We start from the raw sequence: 21500 nt of genomic DNA, 5'->3' as shown, positions 1-21500 counted from the left end.
TATTGAATTAATATGCTAATTTCTAAAACAATGAGTTTTACTTTTTAATGAACTAATTAAAATGATGTTAAACTCCTTATTTTTAAAAGATGTTTTGTAAATTCACTGGAGAATTTACAGCAAGATATACCAACTTGTTTAATAATTAATATCAATTCTAAATTCTGTTAAAATGTTTTACATTCTTTTTGTTGACTAATGAGGCTTTTAAATGAATGCTGCAACTTATCATTTCAAGAGAAAGGTTAGTAGGAGGTGCATAGCTTATCCTGGAAGTCTCAGTGGAACAGAAATGAGGTTCCTGAATTTTAAATCATTTCCAAGTTTCTGAAATGATTACCTTGAGAATGAGTGAGAAGTATAATTTGCTGTTGTCAAAGATCTAAAATTAATGGTATGATGTATTTACCTTGCTGATCTTTTATTGACTGGGCCAATAGTAAATACAGTCCTCTTTAGAATCAGTCCATTTGACAATCAATGACATAAGATCACTTATGCTTCTGCTGGCCTTTTGTATATTCTGACCATGAATAGGTAAATGAAAAACAAAGTGGGAGCTGAAGTCCTCGTTTGGAACACTCTTAAGTCATGTATCATTACAGTTGTAGCTGACTCAAATGAAACTGTCAATACTCTTTACATCCTGCAATGTTTTCATCTCTTTATGTAACAGAAAAGTGATTAGGAGACACTTGTGATATTACACATTTTGTTTTGATATTCAAAAAAGAACTTAATTTAGTAAATATTTTTATATCTTTCAGAATATGATGCTTTGGCAAAAGTGATTCAACATCATCCAGACAGACATGAGACATTAAAGTATGTTTAGAGCTTTACTTGAAAGTAACTAATGTTTATATATAAATGTTTATATACTAGCCAATCCATTTTTACAGGAATCCATAATATACTCCAAAAGGAGGGATCAGATAGTCAATATGATGTATTCTAATACTGCTGATTAGATTTTATTCCTCCTGCCTTACTGCTATAGTTCTAAAATAAATTTTCATCAATATGAAAATGATAACTAGAATGTGGTCTACTCATAGTATAATACTAAATATGAGTTAAAAAGAATAAAGTATATAGACACATTTTAAATAGAAATCTCAAAAACATAATCAGAGAAAAGAAAAAGAGAAGACATATATCTATATATACATATATAAAATAAATGTTAAGTTATTCCTAAGCTTCTAAAGTATATATAGAATTATAATCATTTATAAAAGTTGTAGGACCCCAAAATATTATATAGTTACACTGTACATTATTTAGAGATACAAATATATACATTCAAAAAGATTGGAATAATACAGTGATTGCCTGAGTGGGAGGTAAAGGAAGAAAAATGGCTTGAGATAGAGGATTTGGGGTAAGGTTAAAAGTGTATTTCAAATTAATCAGCAATTAACCTGTAATATTTTATTTCTTTTACCAAAAAGAAAAAAAGAAATATGGTAAAATGTTGTTAAACATACCAATTCTTGAGGTTTGATATTCTATTATCTATAGTTTTCCTATACTGTAAAGATTGTATAGAAATTTAATTTTAAAGAAAATAAGTACATATTTAAAAGTAAGAAGAAATCATATTAGCTTTAAAAGGCTTATCATAGCAAGATGGAGGTGTAGGTAAACACAGTTCCTCCCTTGCACAACCACAGCAAAAATTACAACTAAACTACAAAACAACTATCACCTAGAATTGTCAGAAAAATCAAGCTATATGGAAATCCGACAACCAAAGAATTAAATAAGTCAGTTCATCCAGACAGGTAGGAGGAGTAGAGACATGCAGAGTTGTAAAGACTTGGAACCAGCAGTCCCACATGCATGTGTGGTAGGTAAAATTGGGAGGGATACCTTGGGAGTGCGGAATCCCAGCCCCACATCAGACCACTCAGCCCAAGGTTCCAGTGCCAGGAAGATAAGTCCCTATAACTTTTGGCTGTAAAAAACAATGGGGGTTGGGGTGGTGGAAGAAACTGTGGGATTCCCAGGAGTCTCCTCTTAAACGGCCCACACAGAATTAGGACCTATGCATACTCACTCCCTCTAGGCTCCAGCACTGGGACAGCAGCTGGCAGGGCACCAGTGTCATAGAGAGAGAAACTCAAGTGTCTGGCATGAGGGTGAGTGCCAGGGGACAACTTCTTACCAGATGAAACTCCAGAGGCCAGGCAGTGACATTATCCCCTTTACGAGCCCTCCCCCACACAGAGCCACAGCGCAGGGACACCTTGTTGGAGACTCCATCAACCTGGCTCACTAAGGCTGATCCGCCCTTATGATTACCTGGAGTTCTACACCATCCAACTTATGGGTACACTTTTCTACAATGGGCCACACTACTAAGACAGGGAGTCAAAGCAGCTGTACCTAATACATAGAAACAAACACAGGGAGGCTGCCAAAATGAGGAGACAAAACATGACCCAAATGAAAGTTCAAAACTCCAGAAAGAGAACTAAACAAAATGGAGATTAGCAATCTATCAGATGCAGAGTTCAAAACACTGGTTATTAGGATGCTCAAGGAACTCATTGGGTACTTCAATGAAATGAAGGTTACACTAAGTGAAATAAAGAAAAATTTACAGGGAACCAACAGTGGAGGGGATGAAATGAAGAATCAGATCAATGATTTGGAACTTAAGGAGGAAAAAAAACAGAACAGCACGGAGAAAAAAATCCAAAAAAGCAAGGATAGGCTAAGGAGCCTCGGGGACAACTTCAAATGTACGAATATTCAAATCATAGGCGTGCCAGAAGGAGAAGAAGAAGAGCAAGAAATTGGAAACCTATTTGCAAATATAATGAAAGAAAAAAGCTTTCCTACTTTGGTGAAAGAAATAGATATACATGTCCAGGAAGCACAAAATGTGCCAAACAAAATGGACCCAAAGAAGACCACACCAAGATAAATCATAATTAAAATGCCAAAGGTTAAAAATAAAGAGAGAATCTTCAAAGCTGCAAGAGAAAAGAAGTTAATTAAGTTAATTACCTACAAAGGAGTTCCCATTAGATTGTCAGCTGATTTCTCAAAAGAAACTTTGCAGGCTAGGAGGAACTGATAAATATTCAAAGTGATGAAAAGCAAGGAGCTACATCCTAGATTACTCTATCCAGCAAAGCTGTCATTTACAATGGAAGGGCAGATAAAGTGCTTCCTAGACAAGAAAAAGCTGAAGTAGCGCATCATCACCCAGCCATTATTATATGAAATGTTAAAGGGACTGACTTATTTAAGAAAAAGAAGATCAAAACTATGAACATTAAAATGGCAATAAATTCACAACTATCAACAATTGAATCTAAAAAACCAAACTAAGCAAACAAGCAGAACAGAAACAGAATCATAGATACGGAGATCATTTGGAGGGTTATCAGTTGGGAGGGGAAAGGGGGAGAATAGAGGAAAAGGTGCAGGGATTAAGAAGTACAAATTGGTGGGTACAGAATAGACAGCGGGATGTTAAGAGCAGTGTAGGAAATGGAGTAACCAAAAAACTTATATGCATGACCCATGGACATGGAAAAAGGGGAGGGGGGAGTTGCTAGAGGGAATAGTGGGAGGTACCAGGTAGAGGAGGGAAAGGGGGAAAAGATGGGACAACTGTAATAGCATAATCAAGAGAATATATTTAAAAAATAAAAGTCTCATTAGTGTTATAATTCATCCTTTTTTATTTTTAAAATACTACTTAGTATCTAAAAAGTTAGGTATTGTGAACTCTGTTACCCCAATTAGCAAAATATAACAGTTTTATTGTTTTTCAGGGCACTAGAGGCTCTGGGCAAAGAATTAGAGCATCTTTCACACATTAAAGAAAGTGTTGAAGACAAGGTATCTGCACATATAATTTTATAGACTTCATGATATGTGTGTTTATAGATCAATGTAAATTAATTTTTTTTCTTGTTAATACAGCTGGAATTGAGACGGAAACAGTTTCATGTCCTTCTTAGTACCATCCATGAACTTCAGCAAACACTGGAAAGTAAGTAAAGATAGTTTCATAACAAATGTTTATGAAGATTTTTAAGTGATCCAGGAACACACTTTCTAAAATATACATCTTTAAGAGAGAATACACCTTCAATTTTAGAACAGCAATATAAGATACTTATAAGATAATGTTACAAGATACTTATGTTGTTCAACTTTCTGAATGTATGCATAAAAGTCTGGATTTGTAATAATGATTTAAACACATTCAGTAATTTATATTAAGAGAAATTCAAGGATGATATATTTGGAAATTTCTTGGTTTATTATAGTTTTTGCTATAGTATAAAGTAACAATTCAGGAACCAGGCAGACCATAATAAGTGAGTGAAGTAATTAGTGATAAGCATATCTGCACTCTCTTGAACAGTGGGTGCTTTGGGGCAACTGGAGACTTGGTCATTGTATTGATGATAGTCAACTAGAAATATCTGTGTTATCTGATCTGATTGTTTTCAAGAAAACCCTAAGGCCTAGATTTTTATGGTTTTTTTAGTGAAACCTATATCACATAAATTTTACATTTTGATTCAACTAATACACAAGAACAACAAAAACAGAACTTTTAAAACTAAACACCTGTGTATGCCAATTACAGTTCTAGGCTGTTATTTTGCCGTCATTGTTTTAAATATATTGGCTAGTAAAGGATAAACATGTTTTCATGTATTTATTAAACATAAATTAAGCAAATTGGACTAAGGATTTATTTTTCTTTCTCAATTGCAGATGATGAAAAGCTCTCAGAGGTGGATGAAGCTCAGGAAACAAGTCTGGAAGCAGATCCGAAGCCATAGACAGGCAAATGCTCACCATTCCCAAGACTATTGAATCAGCAACATGATTAGTGTGTTTAGAATTTGCTGTCCTCTTGAGATATTTAAAGTTTTGATACTGAACTACTCTGCTTTTAAATGTTAATATACAGTTTATAGTTCTTCACACAAAGGAAAATGACTTCAGTATATAGATTTGTTTTATTGAAATACCTTATTTATTTTTAAAAGGTAGGAAACATCATCCAAAAATGTTGAATACAACTTTTTCAAGTCAGATAATGTTTGTGCTCGTAGTTCTTAACTGTTAACATTGATTTGCTTATAAAATAAGTTGAAGATTGTGAGAAGGTGGTGTTTCTAGGATGTGCCTGAAGAAAATGAGTCAGCTTCTATAAATTGTTACCACTTTTGAAAATGAAGTACTTGAATAGGCTTCAGGAGGGCTGTGATCTTGTGAAATTGTGTGCAAAATGTTTGTGGTGTATGGTTGTTGTGGGCCAGTTTCCATGATACTAAGAATCATTGGTGTAAGAGGTAATAAAATGTAAAGTTAATCCATACGCATTACTTTCTAGATCTCTCTCCTTAATACTTGAGCAATGTGGTTGTTAAATGTTTTGTTCATGTTTCTCTCTACTATTTTGTTCTTTAGGAGTCATTTTTAATGGAAAAAAGTTGATAAAATGAAGGGAAGTTTGAGATGAATAGCCTATAAAGACGGTCTTGCATAAAGGATTTTATGACTTTTTTCAAAATTAAGCTAAGACTGAATCACCTATACTTTTCTTAAATATTGAATTATATTTTTAATACTTGTTAGGTTTCATTCTTATTCATTTCTTTTAGTTCAGAAACATGACACTTTATGTGAATTATACCTTAATGTTACATTTTTATAATTTTAATAAGAATTCGTATTTTTTAAAAGTGAAAATTTAAAATTAGCTCAGTTGTTGTTAACATCAAAAGTGTTGTAATACCTTTAAATGCATCCTCTAATTTCATCTGGAAAATCGTAGGAGAAAGTTTTTTGCAGAATTGTTATGCCTTAATAAAATATTTCTGTTTTTCATTATTAGTAAGAATTATGAAGCAAAAGTCACTTATATTGATTCAGGATTAAAAACCAATTTTTGTAAAAGCATTTTTTAAGGACTGTTGGGCAGAATATTCTTAAATATGCCCCATCCCACATTGATTAATTCACTAGAGAAATGTATTCAGGATTATGTACCAAAACGTAAGAATCCGTAGGAAGATAATTTTTATGCAATCAGGAACAAAGTCAGAAGCAGCAGCAGGTACATGGGAAGCACACATTTTTCAGTTTATACTTCCTCATGGTTCTCCTGGAAATCCTCTGGAATTGCTTAGAAGACTGAAGAATTTCGTCCCCTAGAAACTCACACTGTTGAAGCTCAGCGTGTCTTTGGGCCAGTAACTTCATGGACTTATCAGTCATTGTTTCTATGAGGTCATCCACCTATGACATGTAGATACAAATAAATGAAGCCATGTGTCAGGAAACCTTGTCAAAACCTAAGGGATGGTAGTTTTACCTGAGAGATGAGTTCAGGAATTAGTGGACATTTTGTAAGTCCCAAAGCATTATTTTAATTCAAGTCATAGCAAATAGCTTAAAAATTTATATTTACCACTTAGTGGTAAAGACAATTTCATTTCTCCTCAAAAGAAGCCTATGTGCATGCCTTTATTTTAATTTAATTCACTTAGTATTTGTTAGACACATAACATCATCATTCTAGGTGCCTTCAGCAACCCTTCAGCCACTTTCAAAATGCCCCCCACTAACATTATTTCTTAATGGTAATCATTAAATTCATCCCACATTTGTGCTGTCCAGCAGGGCTGTGCATTCAGTTAAACCTGAACTTCTGATGCTTCTGAAACACAAAAGTAAAGCTTTTGTCCACTACCTGCGTTTGAAGGTTTCCTACTGTCAAATCTGATTTTCGGAGGATGTTGTCCATGCTGTGTTTTTTCTTTTTAAGTGCTGGAAAGTGTGGTCTCTTTTTTGAGGAATATGGAACCTATCATAAAAATGCAAAAACATCAGATTAGGATGCACCAACATTTTTTTTGTGACAGTGCTTAAATAAGAATTCTCACCCTTGGGAGAGTCTCTTGTAAACTGAACATTTGCCACATAACAATGTTGAGTTGGTGTCTATATTCATATTATTCTCCACATCCCATGTATCTCCTTTGTGCACAGAACTCTCTTTGAAGAGATCTATAGGGTGCAGAGAAATGAGATTGTCTGGTTCTGAAAGAATATACAGTATCAAGAGAAAAGCAGGTCATTCATAAGCGGAAGAAGAAATTGCCTGTGCAGCTGCTGAGCACAGTGAGTGTGGAGCTGTTGTGGACCAGTGCCCCAGAAAGCTCATTATTACTGGATCCAGTTGTTAATTTGGTCTTTTTTTTTGTTCTGTAGGTTTCCTTATTTTCATGAAAGACATGTCTCCAGACATAAAAAGAAAGCTCTGTGTTCTTTCTGCCGCATGCTTGATTTTTTCCTCTTATCCCTGGTGTGCTGGTTACAAGTACCTGTTCTAATAGTGTTGCTATTAGAAATCATTCCTAGGTCATGGCTCCTGGCAAATTTTTTTTTTTTTTTTTTTTTTTTTTTTTTTTGGTCTTATTGGGTTCACTCTTTCTTCCTGTTCTGCTTAATAAACAGCATTAGGATGATTGTGAGACCTACTTAAAGTAGGATATAAGACCGTATCTGGTTCCTACCCTTTGCCTGGTGAGAAGCTTACAAATGAGTCAGCTGAGCGACCCCTCTGTCCTGCAAGCTTGCCCAAGCTCAAATGTCACTTGCAGAACCTCCCCCAGTCTGTGTATAGTTGGACTCCTCTCTCATAAAATTCAGTACTTTTGCCTACTAAGTACTTACCACCTTTGGTAATGACTAAGTTACTTCTGGGTTGTTCACTACCACTAATATAAAGTCAAATGCCTAGAAGGGTCAGGCAGATTTTGTAAAGCAGAACCAGTTGGGGCTGGTGTGAACTGGAGAGAACATGTCTCAAGCAAATGGGGCAGCCTCTGCACAGCTCCTGCTGTTGCCATGAGGACCTGGTGGCCTAGAGTTTATATATCTTCCTATTTTTCAAAAGAAAGCTGAAAATCCAGATTTTTATTTGAAATAGTCTAATCTTTAAATGTGGGCAATTACATATTTTTGAGAATATGAGAACTAAAGAAAACCCATCTATAGCCAGTAGAGAACATTTTATTTAATTTTTTAAAATAAATTTTTATTCTACTTTTTGTTCAGCAGTTCACTAGAGCCCTTGCAGGCCAACTGGTGCAAAAAAAATGGGTGTGTGTGTGCGGGATCAGAAGCCTGCAGCCCACAGGAACAGGCTGGCCCTAGACAGGACAGCTGGATCTTGTGCCCTGTTGATTGCCATCTCTGAGAGTTTTGGAGTGAGGCAAGGACTTCAAGAGCCACCTGGTTTCTGCCCCGATACAGACTGGGTTCTGTTCTAGGACTGGTTTCCACTGCTCCAGAGCCTAGGAAAGGGGATGACTCAGCTTCCTGGTGGGTATCATCAGGGGGCCCCGGTGAGTGCTGGGCTTGGAGGGTCCTGGGGCTCAGGGGGCTTTGGGGTCTCTGTGCCATTCGGTGCTCTACCCTCTCAAATAAGATAAGCATCTTGCAATATGGAGTCTGCAGGTACAGGTCCATGGCCACTGCCTTGACTGGCCAGAAGAAGGTGCTCTTCACTCAGTTAGATGGGGCACTGAAGAGATCTACAAAGTTGCCCATGGATGACTGGGGATTGCAGGAGACATACTGGAGCTACTTGATGTTCTAAGGTCTGTGGACACCCAGGATCACTTTGGGATTCACGTGGGTACCAGGTGGTATAGGACGGCAATGAGCTTCTGGGAAGCCAGTGTGCTCACCAGGGCAGGCACCAGGTCCTCTACCCTACAGCAGTAGAACTCGTTGCTCAACTCATTGTTGTGGGTGTTCACCCAGGCAACTGTCACAGCCTCCTGGCATAGCTCAGTTCCCACATCTCTCTTCATCTTCTAGAGACCAGGGCGAGGTGGCTGGTGTTGGTGCCTCAGATACATCCAGCACTGTGCTCCTTGTGTCCAGCTGGGCCAGTCCTGGAGACTACATAGAGCACCTCAGCAGTCAGCCTGTTCACCTGGAAGGTGTGAAGGGAGATCTGGAAGTTCAACCCCAGCAGGTCTTTGTGGATATAATGGTCCCTAGCCATGCACTCCAGGGGCAGGCCCTTTTGGCTGAGAGTCTTGCTGTCCCTCCTGCGTAAAGTAGAGACAAGTCACCCCACTGGCCTTACCTGGCCCCACTATGAAGTGCTGCACCAAGGAGGCCTTCAGCCCTGCCAGATACTCAGGATTCAGTTTCTGAAGTTGGAGGTGATCGATGGCAATGGCTTGGCCCCTGGCAGTTGGTACACACAATCAGCTGCTTCCAGTGGTCTGAGTGTGTCTCTGTGTCATATGGCAAGTACGAAGTAGACTGGTTCAACTCCTGGAAGGCCTTTACTACCTGCTTTGTGGTCTCATGGATGTGCATGATGTCAAAAGAGGTCACCACAGCATATGTCTTTGTACTTTCCTAGCCACAGCTAACAGTGTTGTCTTCTCAGTCTACCCGATGCCCATCAAACTCAAACTTATTATGACACTCAGTCTGCGGGGGTAATGGCCTGACCCCCTCCAGTGGACAGAAGGCTTTGTTGTGCCGTGCCTCTGCAAGAGCAGCAGGGCATGGTTGGTGTTCCCAATATCCTTGGCGAGCTTCTTCAGCACCTGTTCACATTCCAGTCACTTCTGATCAAGCTGCTCAACACAGGATGCAGTCCAAAGAGGAGTCACTACCGCTGCCGTGCATCCTCACACTGCCTCTTCCTCATGCTGCCTTTTCCTGGCCTTGGTTTCAGCCTTGGGCAGCCCTTCTAGAGGACACAGTGCAGTACACACAAGGGCTTGTCCCACTCAGAGGTGCTTCAGAATGTCACAAAGGCACAGAGGGTTGCCTAAAAAGTTTGGCCTTTATGGGGCTGCAGGCCAAAGTGGTCCAGAAAGTGCCAGACATCACTGGAGCTCACATGTGAGGCATGTTCTGCCGCTCCAACTTGATCTCCAAAGTGAATAAGTCATCCCTGACGGAGGTATAGAACCCAGGCTAAGGCCCTGACTGCACAGCCATCCCCGCCCTCTCTTCCCCGCTGTGGGTGGCTGGGGCTGCAGAGATGCCCAGAGCACTACTGCCATCCTGGCTGCAGCTCTACATTGCCCCTGGCATTCACTGTCGAACTTATCATTTGTCATCCAGTCAGTCAACTGCCTGGATTGAGGACCTCATCAGGGCTGCATCCGCTGCCTCACCCTGGGCCTGGGGCACTGTTTGGCGATATGGGGGTGGGACTCAAACTCTCAGTGCTCAGGTTCAGGTGTTGGGCACGGGGTGTACCACCCACTGGCCAGGGGCCCACACCAGCCGCTTATCTCCCCACCACTGTCATTGGCCAGCAGATGAAGCAGTGCCTAATTTAATGTTTTTTGATGAACTGAAATTCTTAATTTTCATATAGCCAAAAGTATCTGTAACAGGGAATGAATATACTATACTTATATGAAGCTACCCATATCAATTTTATTAAATATTAAACCCAGCTTGTTGCTCTAGTTTTGCCCTCAAAACTAGAGCTTGCGTGTTCTGTTTCTTTTCTAAGTACACTTTATAGTTCAGCAGTGACAATTCCTGTGTGAACCTAAGAAGCAACCTGACCTCAAGGTCCTGGTTCAGGAATTCAGCTGACAAAAACCCAGGTGGCCAACCCAGGGGTGTTGACCATGAAAATTCATATCGGGTCCTGCATGTCCACAGCCCTTCCCCTTACTCCCACTTTCCTCTCTCACCAGCACCTGCACATCCTCACTCCCCCATCCCAAATTCCCACCAACTCCCATAAGAATCACTGGCTTGACCAGAGATGACAAGATGGGCCTTGGGACAAGACTCCTCCCTCTTCCATATTGCTGGCATCTGAAATAAACCACTTTCCTTTCTTTCCAACACCTGTCTCCTGTGTTGGGCTTTCATTGCATCAGGTAGCTAGTCCTGCATTCAATTACATATCCATCTTTTCCTTTATGGTCAGTGATGTATTCTAAGAAGCCTTTCTCTATACTGAAATCATGAAGATATTCTTATTGTCCTTAAAAAATTTTTAAGGTTTTACCTTTTCCATAGAGATCTATAACCCAACAAAAACTAAGCCTTGCATATGGTGTGAGATAGGGATCAAATTTCATCTTTTCCTCTGTATCCACCTGCCCCAGTTCCATTCAGTCAAATGATTATCCTTATTCCACTACTCTACAGTGCCATGGTTTCACGTCTATATCTTCTATTAAGCTATAAATCCCACAAAACAGGACCATGCCCATAGGATCACCTTTGTAGCTCCAAACCTAGGAATTGCCCGGTACATAATAGGAATACAATAAATATGAACCTTGTGTGAAAGAGGCAAGATTCAAAACTAATATGGTGTACTCTGATGCTTTAGAGCAGTGCTTTTTAATCAAATTTTTTGTGAAAATAAAAATGTTCTTTATCTGTTCTGCCACTAGCCACATATTAATTGAGAACTTGAAATGTAGCTAGTGCAATAAAAAACTGAATTTTTAATTTAATTTAATTTTAATTAACAAATAGTCTCATGTAGCTATCGACTACCATACTGGATGGTACAATTAGTACTTAGCATAGTAATTAAAGAGCAAGGACTCTAGATCCAGATCTTCCTGGCTTAGAAGCCTGACTCTGTCACTCATCTGGACAAATGACTTAACCTCTATGCCATCTCTAAAATAAGGATAACATTGTCATACCTTATAGGACTGTTGTAAGAATTACCTGATAAGTTGATATATTTTTTTTATCCTCACCTAAGGATATATTTTTATTGCTTTTAGAGAGATAGAAAGAAAGGGAGAGAGAGAGAAAAATATCAATGTGAGAGAAACATTGATTGGTTGTCTCCCATATGCATCCTGACTGGGCATCCAAACCCACAACCTAGGCATGTATCCTGACTAAGAATTGAACCTGCAGCCTTTTGGTGAATGGGATGATGTTCCAACCAATCGAGCCACCTGTCCGGGGCCAATAAGTTGATATTTTTAAAGCACTTGGAATAGGGTCTAGAATATAGTCAGCTTTACGTAAATGTTTTATATTTAAAATAACAATATTTCAGTCTGAGCAATTTAGGCTCAAATTTACATACCTACAGATAAATATAAGCTCTGGTTTGGACAATCATGGGTGGTCTAGGGCTGCATTCTTTATACTACCTACATATGTGGCCGTTTACGTTTTAATTTCAAGTAAAGTCAAATAAAATAAAAAATTCACTTCCTCAGTTGCACTGGCAACATTTCAAAGTCTCAAAAGTCACATATGGCTAGCACCTACTGTATTGAACACTTGCATCCTCAAAGAAAGTTTTGCTGGGCAGTGCTGATCTAGTGAATGCTCTCCACATGGCATGCATGATAGGCCAGATGCTAGTATACTAACTTGGTATTTGAACCATTAATATAGTAATATAGAGCTTTAAGCTTTATTGTTACTGAGATTGTAGTCGAAGCTCAGTTTGAGTAGAATCAATCTACTTCTCAGATTGAAGTAGAAACCATTTGAGCTCAGAAATGGAGGAATCAGACCTGATTAGCCTGTTTTCTGGACCCTAAATTCCTGGAGAGGACACATAAGCAGGAGATTGAAAGCCTTTCTTGTGAGGGACATGTGGCAGGAGAGAAGCTGGTATTTATAACATGCTAAACATTAACTACACGTAAATCTTCAGAGGCCAATTTGTTTCAGTGTTTTACGATACCTTCCGCAGTCCTGAAGGAAGGGATGTCACAGATAACCGTCTGGTGGTTCTCCTGGCTCGGAGGAGTGTATTTCCTTGGGTTATCTTCTCTGTCTCTGCTTCTACAACATCAAGTTGTATAGTCGCTTAGAGTGAAGAGGGGGGGAAAAAAAGAACCTGTAATGATCACAATGATAAACATGTTCTTCCTATTAGAAAGTATTCTGAAAAAGAGCATCACATGCTGCCTCAGTAGTTTTTTCCTTTGGGTTAAAAATTACACATGGATTTGCTTTTCTGTATCTTACATTTTCTCTTGCACACATTTGCCTTTTCTTGCGGTTGTGATCTCAGTGGTCACTGACCAGTCTTAATAAGGTCGTTGGTCACCTCTCTGTCCTGGAGACTTCAGTTTGCCCTCTGTTGCTTTTCCCTTTAACTGTTGTGAAATTAGAAAAAGTAACCTCTAATGTGTAAGATATCCCTTCAATATTTGTTGTTGGTTGAAATAAATTTAAATTTACCCATCAGCAATGTGGCTCAAGGCTCAGGTGTTGACATACCATCCTAACAGTTTTGCCCATAATCCAGGAGCTATGTGAATTCTTTAGTATTTTTTATATCAATTCAATTCTTAACAAAATAAATGTATTTCTAAAGAAAACTTTAAAATGCTACCATAAGTTGAAAACCAGTATCATAAATAGATACTAAAAATAATATGGTAAAAACAAAACCATGTTACTGGCTGCGGAAGGCACTAAACTTGAAGTTGCTTTTTATTAAAATAAGAGGAAAAGGCAGGAAATGAGACGTTTTCCTTGATGTAGTTAAAGAGATTCATGGGGACAGTGGGAAAATGTATTTGCAGTTTGGTCTGTGTTTCAGTGATTTGCTGTGCACAGCACCTAAACTCATCTTGTCCTGCTTAAGGTCTGTTGATAAGGATCCTCTCGTGGAGCCATGACACCTAACGTTGATGAATGGGGGCTCCACTTTCAAAGCAGGTGCTCAGCCCAGAGACTCTCTTCACTGCCTAACCCTCCACTACCCAGCTCCTCTATCTCCACTGCTGTGACCAGCTCATGCTAATGCCATCCTTTGCCTGAATGAATATGAGTCTGAGTCTGTTTATTTTGTTCTTCCTGCATTTGTCCTGCCTTCTTCCAATCCAGTCTCCACTTTGCAGACTGAGCTATCTTTTAAAGATGCAAATTAGATTATATAAATCCCCAGTTTGCAAATATTTGATGATTTCTTATCATCCTTAGGAAAAGTAAAAAATTCTTAACAGGGTTTACAACACCCTTGGCTGGATTACTTTCATTTCTTAATTATGTCTGGTGCTCTCTTGATATTGGGATTGAATATGCTCCCCCTCTCCCTGGGACATGGTTCTCATCATTCTTTACTAATTTGATGCTAGGTGTCCTTGAGATCTCCACTGAGTAATCCCTTCTTTAGGGAGGCCTTTTTGGAGTGTCCTTCCCTAAAGTAGCATGTGTGATGTGTTTTCAGAACACCTCGTGTTCTACTTTGCATCAGATGTAACTGTGTAATGTTAGAATGTTGCTCTGTGCTGTAACTACATAGAGGTGGGGATCATGTCTGTTCTACTTGCTACTCTGTCCCCAAAGTGTGGCTGACATGTAATATGTACCTAGCAAATATTTATTGGAAACTTATGAGGGTCAGCAGGGAAGGCAATGGTTTTTGGGCCGTAGGTGAGACAGGGTTGTAATACTTGAGCTGAAGCCTGAAGGATGATCAGGTTTTCTGGAGAAATCTTAGTGTAGAGATTTGTTACTCCAACTAAGACAAAAATAAGCCAATGTACACAAATGAGGAAAAGGAAGATGGTCTTCTGTGTCCTGCCGGACTCTTCAACCCCTGTTTCATCAATATAGAAGCATGTTCTTTTTGTTACTTTCAACAGAAAGAGGCAGGTCACTCCATCCCAAGGTAACTGTTAGATGCTTGGATGTTTGTATGGTGACTGCTTTTTCCAGAAGTTTGTTTGAAAGGACACTCAGCCAACTTGAAGCCATCGGTTTTTCATTTTTATTTTTTGTGGGAAAAGTACCCACTAGGCTTTCAGCCTCATCACTGTGCAAAATGTGAAATTATGTCTGGCTTCCCTGCAAATGCAGAAAGGCTGTATATGTTCCCTGATGTTGTGCTATAAAGGATATTAAGAAGCTACAGAGGCTCTTTAGGCAGGTGAAGCTATCCTGTATGATGTTGTAATGGTGGTTACATGACACTACATGATGAGTTTTTCAAACCCATAGAATTGTGCAAGGCATAGAGTGAACCCTAATGTAAACTATGACTTTAGTTAATAATAATAATAATAATAATAATATATCAATAATAGATCATCAGTTGTGAATGTGGGGTGAGGAGAGGGGCCATATGGGAACTAATTCTCTATACTTTCTGCTCAATTTTTCCAGTAAATCTAAAAACTGCTCTAAAAAATAAGATCTATTAATTTGTAAAATCTACAGAGGAGAATGCAAATATTAGTGGTATTGTTAGTTATCACTCATAGGACCTTCTAAGTCAGCATTACTACTTGCAAAAAAGACAATGTTTTTCTTCAGATATCCATTCTTTCACAAACTACAAGAGAAGTAGATACAATAGAATAAAATATCCATTATGACTTACCAATCATAAATTTTATTCATAGAATTCTCACCACACCCTTGACTGTTGGAATTAGCCATCCCACTTTAGTTTGATTTCCTGACATATATGTATGTATGCATATACAGGGTCCGGCAGAAGTAAGGTCTGCTTGAGTGTGGTTGGTAGGGTAATAATATGGAGGTAATAATTTATAGTTTTAATTTGAATATTTCCCCTAAAATGTCATATGGTGTGCTCGAGTGTGATATTGTTATGTTACAGAATCACATGCTGATGATTTTGTAATGAGAGATTTTGTAATTAAAAAGGAGCATTATTTATGCTGGACCCTGTATATTTAAATAAAAAGGGGTTTTAAACTGATTAAACCACTGATCAATTGGACTGGAAGGTACCAAATGCAATCTAATTTGAAACTTTCAAAAATATATGTATGTACAAGTTACCTGGGGATCTTTCTAAAATACAGATACTGACTTGGTAGACCTGGGTGGGGCCTGGGAGCCTGCATTGCAGACAAGATCCCAGGTGATACCCTACATTGAGCAGCAAGAAAATCCATCTTAATTTTATTGTTTCTATTGGCCTCAACCCTTAGCCATATATTGCCTGTGATTACCATTCTGTGAGAGCTTTCTGATCCTTGGTGTGGTGAATAACCTCGGTGATGGAAGCTCCTTGACAATTCTAGGAAGAAGGCTCTGTGTGGTTCCCTCTCCACTGACATTTGTGGGCTTGCATCTGTACTCGGATGACAACATTCTGCCGACAAAAGTCTTCACTTTCTTCATCAAATTTTTTTTCTGATTTTGCTGGCTTTCATGAAATTCCATGTCACTACTACTAGATGAGTCCTCTTTGGGGACCAATACATTCTCTTTTACTAAGTTGGTAGACACAGCTCTGTGCCATCTAAACAAAATAAAAATAATTTGTATTAAGGAAATTGAAAAGTTAAAAATAAACAATTGAAATCATTAAAATCCAAGTTGCAAATATGAACAAATTGTACAATCCTGAGAATCAAGTCACAGAAAATAAAGCCAAAGCCACTACTTGGTGTCTTGTCACCAAACTTTAGTAAGTGCATTCTGCCACTATCTCATTTAATCCTCACAGCAGGCAGGTTATATTATTATCTTAATTTTATTAATGAATAAACGGAGACATAGAGAGGTTAAATTAATTGACCAGGTACAAATGCAGATTTTAATCTTGGTTTGTGACTGTTAGAATATATTACCTCATATCGACAAATTGGCAATCATATTTCAATGATGGCTTGAGATAGTTTTTGCTGGATTTGGTGATTTTAAGACTTCGGTGGTGAGAGATGAAACAGTATGCTAGGATAGCCAATAAAGAATATAGTCTCCAAGGATCCATTTACAGAGAACATTCATTTAGAATAATTCTAAACACAGTTCCAAAATTCTAAACAGTCATATACCATCTTCATCATTTTGGCATATTTTAGTAATAAAAATAAATAAAACTTCTTAATAGATTTCTATGTGCTAAATACTCTGCTTTTTTCATGTGTAACACATAATTTAACCCTCATATGGTCATCTACCTTTTACAAAGAGGAAATTAAAACTTGGAAAGATTAAATAACTTACGCCCAAACAATCTGATCCCAAGGTCTGTGTTGTTATCCTCTGTGCGAGTAAACATCACCCATTCCATAATACTAGAATTTACCTAATATTCTTCCTCAATGAACAGTTTTTTGTTAATCTCATCCAAAAGCAATAATACCCATAAAATACCAGGAATTAAAAAAAAATTAAAGTTGTCATTTGTAAGGAATAATATGTTAAGTTCTTTATATATTTTGGAGATCAAACCTTTGTCCGATGTATCGTTGACAAATATGTTCTCCTACATGGTTGGTTCCCTTTTCATTTTGATGATAGTTTCTTTAGCCATGCAGAAGCTTTTTAGTTTGATGTAGTCCAATTTGTTTATTTTTTCCTTTATTTCCCTCGCCCTAGGAGATATATCAGCAAAAATATTGCTATGTGGGATATCTGAAATTTTCCTGCCTTTGTTTTCCTCTAGGACTTTTATGGTATCACAATTTATATTTAAGTCTTTTATCCATTTTGAGTTTATTCTGCTATATGGTGTAAGTTGGTGGTCTAGTTTCATTTTTTTGCATGTACCAGTCCGGTTCTCCCAACACCATTTATTGAAGAGACTGTCTTTACTCCATTGTACGCTCATGTCCCCTTTGTCAAATAGTAATTGACCATAGAAGCATGGGTTTATTTCTGGGTTCTCTATTCTGTGCCATTGATCTATGTATCTGTTCTTATGCCAGTACCAGACTGTTTCAATTATAGAGGCCTTGTAGTATAGTTCGATATTGGGTATTGTGATCCTTCATATTTTGTTCTTCTTTCTCAAGATTGCTGAGGCTATTTGGGGGCTTTGTTGGTTTCATATAAATTTTTGAAATATTTGTTGTAGATCTGTGAAATATGCCATTGGCATTTTAATAGGAATTACACTGAATCTATAGATTACTCAACACCAGGAAGACAAATAATCCAATTAAAAAATGGGCCAAGGACCTGTAAAGACACTTCTCCAGGGAGGACAAACAGATGGCCTATAGACATATGAAAAGATGCTCAACATCACTAGTCATCAGAAAGGTACAAATTAAAACCTCAATGAGATAGCACTTCATACCAGTTAGAATGGCCATCATTAACACATTAACAAACAACAAGTGCTGGTGAGATTGTGGAAAAAGGGGAACCCTAGTCCACTGGTGGTAGGAATGTAGACTGGTGCAGCCGCTGTGGAAAACAGTATGGAAATTCCTCAAAAAACTAAAAATGGAACTGCCTTTTTGACCCAGAAATTCTGCTGCTAGGAATATACTCTAAGAGTCTGGAATCACCAATTCAAAAGAACTTATGAACTCCTATGTTCATAGCAGTTCTATTTACAATAGCGAAATGCTGGAAACCGCCTGTCCATCAGTAAGTGAGTGGATCAAAAACCTGTGGTACACTGACACAATGGAATACTATGCAGCAGAAAGAAAGAAGGAACTCCTACCTTTTGTGACACCATAGATGGAACTGGAGAGTATTATGCAAAGTGAAATAAGCCAGTCAATGAAAGGAAAATACCATATGATTTCACCTACAAGAGGAATCTAATGAACAACATACACTAATGAACAAAATAGAACCACAGGCATGGAAACATGCAACAGACTGAAAGTACCCAGAGAGGAGCAGGGACAGGAATCATGGTGGAAAGAAGTGGAAGGAGCTAGACAAAAAACATGTATGAATGACCCATGGACATGAACTACAACCTGGGAATTGACTGTGCCGGGGTGGGCATGGGGTGGGGGGGATGGGTGGACGAGGACAAAGGAGAAAAAATTGGGACAACCGTAACAGAATAACATTAAAAAATGATTAAAAAACAAAAAATATGTTGTCTATTTTTTTTAAAAAAAGAAACTCTGTTATTCTTTACCCAGTTTCCCCCAATGGTAATCTCTTGAGAAACTATAACACATTATCATGACCAGGGTATTGAAATTGAGACTATCAAAATACAGAACATGTTTATCACAACCACTTCTCCCTCACCTCACATTTTCTTTAACCCGCGGCAAACACTAAGTTGTTCTTCATGTATAAAATTTACATCTTTTAGAGAATGTTATATAAATGAAATCATGCAGTATGTAATATTTTGGGATTTACTTTTTTCATTCAACATATTTCTCTGGAGATTCATCCATGTTCTTGTATGTCAATAATTTGTTCCTGTTTATTGCTGAGTAACATTTCATGATATGGATGTACCACACTTTGTTTAACATTCACTCATTGGAAGACATTTGGGTTGTTTTCCTTCAGGGCTATTATAAATAAAGCTGCATAACCATTGTATATAGGTTTTTGTGTGACCATAAGTCTCCATTTCTTTGAGTGAAATCACAGGTTACATATTATGCTATATCATATTATATGCATGAGATAACCTGTAATATCTGTAATAATACCTGATAATACCTGTAATACAGGGTCCAGCACAAATAACACCCCTTTTTTATTACTAAATCTTCTATTACAAAGTCATAAGCATGTAATTCTGTAACATAACAATACCACATTCTAGCACACCATATATTTTAGGTGAAATGTTTAAATTAAAACTATAAATTATTACCCCCATATTATTACCCTACCAATGACACTCAAGCAGGCCTTGCTTCTGCCAGACCCTGTACAAATTTCTAATGTGGATGTAAATAAATTCACAACCATTAAAAAAAATGTTCTTTGTATACTACCTAAAATATTTCATGTGCCACCAGTAGCACATATACTCAGGAAAACATTGTTCAAAACTGGACTTAAGCTATCCAGCTCCTCTGTCATTATACATGGAAAGTGTGTCAGTAAGAGCCCCAGTGCTAGAGGTAAATGATCTCAGTTCAACCCAGCAACATACTTCCTCGCTGTGTGATCTTGGGCATGTTATTCAACTCTGTAAGCTTCGGTTTTCCCATATGATAATAGGCATACTATTCTCAGGAATGTGTGAATAAAAGGCATAACTGATGTGCTTGGAACCTAACAAAACATTCAATCAATGATTGCTTTTAGTACCATGTGTATCAGATCTGTGTGGGAAAAATGTAAAAGACAAGGGAGCACAGGGTAGAGGTCAAAAGAAGGGAGACCTTCTGGGTTAGCAGAGGTCAACCAGTTAACATTTCACAATTTCTAGGAGGTGTGATTCACATTTAGTCATTACAGTTGTGTATAGTTACTCTAATAGCTTTCTAGCAGTTGACAGTACAGTATCCTCAGGAAGGAGTGTCATGTTCTAATTCACCCAAAGGTCATTTATGGGCTAGGATCAATCTTCCATAGACCCCTCTAAGCATCCTTTAATAAAGCCATCTTTTTCTAGTACTGTAAATACACACATGCTCACACACGCAACAATGAAAAAACATTTTAGGAGGTCCGGGAGCACTGAAGGTCTTCCGTGCAACTTCTCAGGTAAAAAAAAAACCCAGCTCTTAGCAGTCTCTGAAATCTCTAGAATGTGTTTTCCATTCCCATCGCTCCTTCCCCTATTCCTAATCTATTTATAGCAATTAACAAAAGTGATTTTGCTTCAGGGCCTAGAATAGAACGGCTGCTATGTCTGTTATGCAAAGAATACTACCCTTTTTAAGTTTTTAAATTTCTTTGTTATTAGTGAATTTATTCGGTTGTATCGCTTCAACTCCTATTTCTTTATAAAAGTGAACATCTCTGCAAATTTCATTTTGTCCATGAAATTTCAAAACTTGAGTCTGTGATGCTTCTGGCCTCATAAAAACAACTCATTTCTCTGTGCCTGAGCTATTGCTAATGACCCTAGTAAGAAAGAAGCCGAAGAAATTGGAAAATAAATAATCTAACTGACTTTCCAAATTAAAATGTATTATATTTGGAATATTTCATGTCTGCATTCATGGTGTTGCCGTTGTCAAGAAATATCAGGTGTAAGACAGTTTTCAGGTTACATTAAAGAGCACACACATAGGTGAAATATAGTAAGTACCTATTTTAGCAGCCAACATTGCTGGGAAAAGAAACAAAAACACTGACTCATCTTGAATGAACTACTGAATTTTCAAAATAATTTGGGTGATGTTTAAAATGCTGAGACTGAAATTAGTACCAGTGCTTACTTTGGGGACATATGCCGCATTAAAACTCAAATTCAGGGGAAAGGAAAGGTTTTCCTCATTATAATAAAGACTTTTCAGATGACAAAGTGAAGTTTCTTGATCTAATGTATAAACACAGCGCCCTCTTCCATTGCACACAGAGCCTTTATTTCCAAATGCAATGTTTAAAAAGAGATGCTTAAAAGGATGCTACCTCTTCTAATGTCACAGTGAATATTGTTTAATGCAAAATCCAAAGAGCCTCACTCAATGGAAAATAAAGCAAGTCCCAATTTCCTACCTTTCCATCCCCTTCCTTTTGAATGAGCCTTTTTTTCTTCTGGGTTGCTGCCCAACTCTTCGGTACTGGCTAACTCTTCCATAACCAAACTTAAAGGGCTCCGGTTGATAGAGCTGAGGTCTGTCCAT

The 21500-nt window shown here is 37.8% G+C and overlaps 2 protein-coding genes and 1 pseudogene across 2 annotated transcripts in view; 1 reads left to right on the top strand and 2 right to left on the bottom strand.

Annotated features, from left to right (window-relative positions):
* The window catches only part of THOC7 (THO complex subunit 7), a 20895-nt gene extending 14693 nt beyond the window's left edge, over positions 1-6202 (top strand). Inside the window, exons 5-8 of the mRNA XM_054594859.1 lie at positions 768-825; positions 3795-3861; positions 3946-4015; positions 4753-6202. Coding sequence (XP_054450834.1) covers positions 768-825; positions 3795-3861; positions 3946-4015; positions 4753-4820 — 263 coding nt within the window. The 3' untranslated portion in view covers positions 4821-6202. The remainder of the gene's footprint in view (positions 1-767; positions 826-3794; positions 3862-3945; positions 4016-4752) is intronic.
* On the bottom strand, positions 6088-21500 carry CUNH3orf49 (chromosome unknown C3orf49 homolog). The gene is made up of 5 exons (XM_054595279.1): positions 21373-21500; positions 15981-16273; positions 12728-12852; positions 6740-6853; positions 6088-6285 (listed from the first exon to the last, which is right to left on the bottom strand). Exons 1-5 carry the CDS (start codon positions 21498-21500, stop codon positions 6088-6090), a joined length of 858 nt encoding a protein of 285 aa, XP_054451254.1.
* Positions 8095-11264, bottom strand: LOC129088477 (tRNA (uracil-5-)-methyltransferase homolog A-like; annotated as a pseudogene).

This window comes from Pteronotus mesoamericanus, unplaced genomic scaffold (genome assembly GCF_021234165.1).
Source record: "Pteronotus mesoamericanus isolate MK-2021 breed Mesoamerican mustached bat unplaced genomic scaffold, CSHL_Meso_final scaffold_54, whole genome shotgun sequence".
NCBI classification, from domain to species: Eukaryota; Metazoa; Chordata; class Mammalia; order Chiroptera; family Mormoopidae; genus Pteronotus; species Pteronotus mesoamericanus.
This window is presented reverse-complemented; position numbering and strand designations above follow the sequence as displayed.

What these genes read in the sequence shown, in the direction of transcription:
- CUNH3orf49 (XM_054595279.1), bottom strand. Translation starts at nt 21,500, where the DNA reads ATGGACAGACCTCAGCTCTATCAACCGGAGCCCTTTAAGTTTGGTTAT. An exon ending in CAGAAAGCTCTCACAGAATG is followed by an intron (nt 12,853 to 15,980) that starts GTAATCACAGGC and finishes CTTCACTCTAAG; the next exon opens with CGACTATACAACTTGATGTT. An exon ending in TTCCTTCAGGACTGCGGAAG is followed by an intron (nt 6,854 to 12,727) that starts GTATCGTAAAAC and finishes TTTTTATGATAG; the next exon opens with GTTCCATATTCCTCAAAAAA.